The 6,399-nt window shown below is 40.6% G+C and overlaps 1 protein-coding gene across 1 annotated transcript in view; it reads right to left on the bottom strand.

Annotated features, from left to right (window-relative positions):
• Nucleotides 1-6,399, bottom strand: part of SLC17A8 (solute carrier family 17 member 8) — an 85,896-nt gene that overhangs the window by 18,670 nt on the left and 60,827 nt on the right. The window contains exons 6-9 of the mRNA XM_042781828.1: nt 3,746-3,832; nt 3,261-3,400; nt 2,977-3,126; nt 1,706-1,838 (exon numbers count right to left, since the gene is read on the bottom strand). Of these exons, the coding sequence (XP_042637762.1) occupies nt 1,706-1,838; nt 2,977-3,126; nt 3,261-3,400; nt 3,746-3,832 (510 nt within the window). The remainder of the gene's footprint in view (nt 1-1,705; nt 1,839-2,976; nt 3,127-3,260; nt 3,401-3,745; nt 3,833-6,399) is intronic.

The raw sequence follows: 6,399 nt of genomic DNA, 5'->3' as shown, positions 1-6,399 counted from the left end.
TGCAATGATGGGCTCAAGTATAGCAGGGATTGTGGGGCTGGTGCAGGATGGGGCAGTGTTTTGTTCTGCTGTGCATGGGGTCGCTATGAGTCGGATTTGACTCGACGGCACTTAACAACAACAACAACAATCTTTATGGAAGCAGATCATTAGGTCTTTCTCCCACAGAGTTTCTGGGTAGGTTTGAAACACCAGCCTTTCAGTTAGCAGCTGAACGTATAAAGGTAGGCTCAAAGAATGACTGAGAACCTTGGCAATGGGCTCAGACTGACCCAGACCTAGCACAGGCTCTGCCACTTGACCAAGGTATTTTACCTCATTTTCCTCACTGGGTATGATAACAGTACCTGTGTCACAGAGTTGTAATAAAGGATGAATGAGATTGTGTATACAAAGGACTTAGCTTAGTGTCTAGCACAGAAAGATTTCAGTACCTGCCAATTTAAGTAGCAAAACAAAATTTATCAAAACCCATAGGACTATACAACCTCTAGTCCTTCTAGTCCTATAGAATGAATCCTAGGCAAACTGTGGGCTTCAGTGAATAATAACGTATCAATGTTGGTTCATCAGTTTTAACAGTGTATCATAGGAATGGTCAATGCAATAAGAGAAACATGTTCAGGGCAATGATGGTAATGAGAACTCTATACTTTCTGCATAATTTTTCTGTAAACCTAACCCTGGTCTAAAACCAGAAAATTTAAAGTCTAAAAAAGAAATTGAAACTCTAAAACTCCTTTAAAAATAATAATAATAATGAGACTGTACCACACCAGTTACTGTTGAATAGATTCTGACTCATGGCTACCCCATGAGTTTCAGAGTGCAACTGCATTCTACAAGGCTTTGACTGGCTTTGATCCTTTAGAAGTAGATTGCCAGGTCTTTCTTCTAAGACAACTCTGGGTGGATTTGAACCACCAACCTTTAGATTAGTAGCCAAGAGCTACTAACCATTTGCACCACACAGGGAACTCCTTAAGGAGAAAGTAAAGAGGCTGAAAGCTATGCTATTATGAAAGTTGTAGGGGTTCATGGTTACATTCTTCCACCTCTGTTGGGAAATCACCTAATTTCTACTTTATCTTGCAAAATCAAGACACACACATGTAATCAAGCCAGAAAAAAAAGATGGTCTGTGTATATGTGTGTGTGTGAGAGAGAGAGAGTATGTGTGTGTATGTATGGTATGTGTGTGTAAGTGTGTGTATGTCTGTGTGTGTACCCCATGCATAAGCATATGTTGGGAGGGAAAAGGCTATTTAGAGAAAATACTTTTCTTATGTTTCTTCCTAAAACATATGTATATGTAAAAAGGGATGAAGGAGATAAGGGAATAAACTACATAAGGAAAAAAAAAAAAATACATGTAGAGAGATGTGTGGAGAGGATCATCGGTCAATGGATCCGTAGCTGGAAAGCAGGTCGCTTTGGTCTGACAGCAGCCGAAGAAGTATTTCTGTTGTATAGATGTGTGCTAGTTTATCAGCCATCAGCGACATTGCCATGGCTCAGGCTGCACAAGAACAGGCTAGTGATGCTTGGCAGGCAAGGTCATGGGGTCAAGGATCTGCTAGGGGATGGACTTAGGGGCCTGAGGTCCATTCCAATGATTAGAATAGCCTCCGAAGTATGCTTTGTAGTTCAACTTAACTTGCTCTTATTCCACCAAAGCTCATTCCACCTCAGAAAGCCACAGTACCTCCACAGTTCATGATTTTCCTGACAGCTGTCGTGGTCAAAATTTTTCTGCTTCTTAAATAATCAGCCAACTGTCCTCCAATAGGAACAATGATTGTCATAACCATGTGAGGGACCGCTGACAAGAGACCCACCTGGAATGAGAAGAACCAATGAACTGTTCTTTCAATACTTCTCAGAGATGTACTCCCCTATTCCTCCTCCCCCCCCCCAACTGCCCCCACTACCTTCACCAGATTTACTCAGCTACTTATGTAGGATCCAGGTAGCTCTGAATATCATAAATAATGAATGAACAACTTTACAAATCAGGGAATTTAAGTATGCCTATGTTGCTCCTCCCTGCATGGTACAGTTTGCACTCAACTACCAGTAGAAATGGTGGTGGTATGAACCCACCAGTGGCATCACAGAAGGAAGGCCTGGTAATCTGCTTCCACAAGTTGCAGCCAGGAAAGCCCTATGGAGCTCAGTTCTACTCTGTAACACACAGGGTTGCCGTGAGTCAGACTCCCACCCATCTTCTTCGTCAAAATGGAAGCTCCCTGAGGGCAGAGGTGAATTTTATTCATCTCGGAAAAATGGTCAAAAGGCCCTATCATCCAGCAGAGGGCCAGGCACATAGTAAGCAGATAAAACATTTGGCACAGAGTGAGTGCTGGTTGATGGCAGCCCTTCCATGGTCACTTCTGACAGCATCTGTACCAATATAGACATCTACCTCTGCTAGGCTGCTATCTTTTCCTTGTAGGAAGGAGACAATTCTCTATAGTGATGGTTTATGTTTCACCATCCACATCCTTCCCCCTTGAAACAAAGTAATGTACCAATAAGAGCTAGGATTCAGGTTTGGGAACATTGACAGAGGCTCTTTCCAAACCATACCAAGCAATGGTGGTGGTGGTTGTAATCATCATTATGGAGAAAGGAATTGTCTGCAAAGACACTCAACACTCCTCACCTAGTAGTTTATGAGATGGAATGAAAAAAAAATAGGACTCAATCTTATTACCTGTGCTGTCTTTGAGTTAGCTTCAAAACCATAAATCTTTAAAAGCAGCTTAATACAGCTCTGATCCCTACTAAGATGAAATTCAATAGCTATGTATACTATGCACAGAATTTAGAACTTGACTATCCTCCAGGGTATTAGGTGTCACCATACTGTTTTGAATTATGATGAGTAAATTAAGTGCTTTATCATGCAAAGATATTCTCAATAGAATTAAGAGATTTAAAGTTCAAGAATATTTGCAGTGCCTATGTGTTTACCTTACTTATTGCAAATCCAAAGACCTCTTCAAAATAAGCAGGCTGGCTTATTAACAGCAAATAAAATGTCCAGCTTCTGCAGAAATTGGCCACAATGATTGCATAAACTGGTAGTGATGTGAAAAATCTTTTCCATGGTGTATTAAATTTCTAGAGAACAAAAAAAAAATACCATGAGATTTTTATTGGAGATACTGACATCATATTTTTCAGGAAGTCAACACAGTCACTAAGAGAAATGCTGATAGAAAAGGAGAAGGTTTCCTCTGTCCATTTATACTTACACTTAGACTGGCTATATTGGCTCCTTCCCCTATACTTGTCTCTATATAGGCCCTCTCCTCATTGGATATCGTCGGATGAGCTGCTGGGCACTCATAGGCCTGCAACAGCCAAAACATGTACCAAATAATCCCAAACATACCTGCAGTTAAAAAACAAAAGGCTAGATTATATAGTTGCATTTTGCTCCATCTCTAAACTTTTCCATTTTAAAAATATTCCTAAATGACATTATGTTCAGCTAAGAGAAAATATTTTGATTTTTCTTACTGTTGTTGCTGTTACTTAAAGAAAAATAATGTTGTGCTCATGATAAAAAAGTCTAATTAAAAAAAACAAACATTAAATGAGATATAGGTAGACATACATTCCATTTGTCTGGTAAACTTTTCTATTTTCATATAGGAAAATCTTAGCCAAACCCATGATACAGTAAAATACATCTCTATGAGTCACTCATGTAAAGTCAAGAAATCAAATCACTCACCATAAATATAAAAGACAGAGGACCATCCAATGTACTGTACCAATACCCCAGCCAGGGGCATGGCAACCACTGCTCCCGCATAGGAACCTGGGAACAAGAAAAGATTGGGGGAAGCTTACTCAATTCCATGCACACCTTTTCACCTCATTTAAAGTTCATGTCGGAAAGCTGAGGGCCAGCACACTGAGCAGGAGTCAGACTGCCTCCATGCAGAGGAACTGGCAAAATCCCAGCATGCCTTAAAGCAGGGCTTCCAGGAGAGAACGGTCACCAGGATGTTCTTTAACATCCTCCAGGTACCATACAGGTATTAAGCAATGATTGCTTAGGTACCACAAGTTGGAATTGCATGAGATAATGGAATCAGGAGACAAGTAAAGTCTGAGAGACTTAGATTTATTGTTGTTGTTGTTATGTGCTGTCGAGTTGGACCCGACCATAGCGAGCCCTCGTTGGGTTTCCGACACAGTATCACTATGGAAGTAGATTTCCCAATCTTCCTTCCAAGGAGTGGCTTGTGGGTTTGAACCCCAGCCTTCTGGTTAGCAGTCAAGTGCCTTAGGCACTATGCTACCAGAGCTCCCTTAGATTTATTAGATGCTGAAAATATCAAGAGAAGGAACATGTGGAATTTGCCTTTCAGAGTTCATGGCTCAGAAGGTGCTATGGATTAAATTGTGTGTCCCTCTTTCCCCCACCAAAACATGTGTTGGAATCCTAACCCCTATACATGTGAATGCAATCCCCTTTGGAAATAGGGTTTTCCTTGTTATGTTCATGAGGTATGTTCGTGTAAGGTGTGTTCTAACCCTCATCACTTCTGAGTTATAAAAAGAGTTGATTAGACACAGAACCAAGCATATATGGGGGAGAAGACAGATGTTGTGTGAGGACTACCTACAAGCCAAGGAATCAAGAAACAGTCTATCAACAAGGGAGGAATCAACACAAGCTTTGGTGGCATAGTGTCTAAGGCATGTGACTGCTAACCAGAAGGTTGCCAATTCAAACCCACCAGACACTCCGTGGAAAGAAGACTGGGCAATCTACTTCCATAAAGATTTACTGCTTCAGAAACCCAAAGGGGTTAGCTATGAGTTGGAATCCACTCGATGACAGTGAATTTGGTTTTTTGCTTTGTTTTTTGTTTTGAAATATGCTAATTTGGACTTTTAGCCTCAAGAACTCTAAGAAAAAAATAAATGTCTGTTCTTTAAAGTCACCCACATGTGGTACTGGTGCTATAGCAGCACTAGGAAATTAAGACAGAGGGATTATCATCCCAGTCTTCAAATGAGGGCCAGTGAACTCTTAAAAGGGTCGTGCTTTTTATATTATAGAGTTTTAAAGAAACAGGGAACAGATAAGTCCTAGTATGACAGGAAGAGCCACCATCCCCATCTATCTCCTGAATGGGAATACTTTTAAGTTTATTTCACTAGTTAACCTTGTAAATACTTACCTGTGTGTGGATGTTTATCTTGTCTAGACAAGATAATGAGGCCTGGAGGCAGTGATCTGGCCTCCACTGTCTTTTGCAGCTTCATGAGATCAGGTAGGGAAATATGGGCCCTGTGGACTTCCAATAAATATTAACTGAATTGAAATCGGAAACTCCCCCTGGGTCATGAATGAAAAATCGCTTGCTTCAGAAAAAGTGGGCAGGAAAAGTAAAGTCCTTAGCTTGGAATCCAATGCAAAGGAAGAGCTTCAGGAAATGAGAGTTCAGAGGTCTTCCAGAGAAATAGGTTAAAGCACATCTCCCAAGCTGGGACTGATCCTCTGTGCAAGGCCCAACCTAGGATCACAAATCTGAACATCACAATATCTGACTAAGTCTCTCAATCTCTCTGAACCTCATTTACCTCAGACAGGAGATGGGAATCAAATATCTGTCTTACAGAGTTGTTTTGAGGAGCAAATAAAACTGCATGTGAAGATGCTCTGTAAGCTATAAAGTACTACACAAACACCAGCTATTACTATTATAATCATGTACAGAATGACAATGGACTTAAAAAAAAAAAAAAAAACAACCTCAGAGTGCCTCAAATCACTAAAGTAAGCACTTCGGGACATACAGTATGTATTTTAGAAGTGACTGCAGATCTGACTCTGCTGTGGGGTGGAGAAGTTGGCAAATACCCTACAAGTGGGAGAGGAAATGTAGGGTTTAGGTGATGCACAGGAATGGCTGAGACAAGGAGGGTTACGAAATAACCAACTACAAAGATGTTCTAAGTGCTTCCTGTGTACCAAGTGCTGTGCTAAGAACTCTAGATCCATGATCTTATTTTATCATCTTTTTGACCTGATGAGATAGAAACCAATATTATACTCATTTTTTACAGAGGAAAACAAGGGTGGAGGAGGGAAATTGAATTGCCCAAGGTCAAACAGGTGTAAGTAACAGGCCTGTACAGAAATCCAGACCTCTGGTATCCCAAAGCCCTTGAATTTAATTATTTAATAACTCAGTCCTGCCTCCATTCAAAAACACCCAAAAGTTCTTTATGGTAAGAGCTGTTCTTTCACTGATAAAGCTGTACAGCTTGAGTTCCGGCAAGATGGTGGACTAGGCAGAAGGATTGCACAGACCCTCTTCAACAAAGAAAAGAGAAACCAATTAACACAGACACAGAAGATAATCTTGG

The sequence above is a fragment of the Orycteropus afer genome, unplaced genomic scaffold (genome assembly GCF_000298275.1).
Source record: "Orycteropus afer afer isolate SDZICR_OR568_19922 unplaced genomic scaffold, OryAfe1.0 scaffold00177, whole genome shotgun sequence".
Classification (NCBI taxonomy): domain Eukaryota; kingdom Metazoa; phylum Chordata; class Mammalia; order Tubulidentata; family Orycteropodidae; genus Orycteropus; species Orycteropus afer.
The sequence above is the reverse complement of the archived record's forward strand: the minus strand, read 5'-3'. Positions and strand labels throughout refer to the sequence as shown.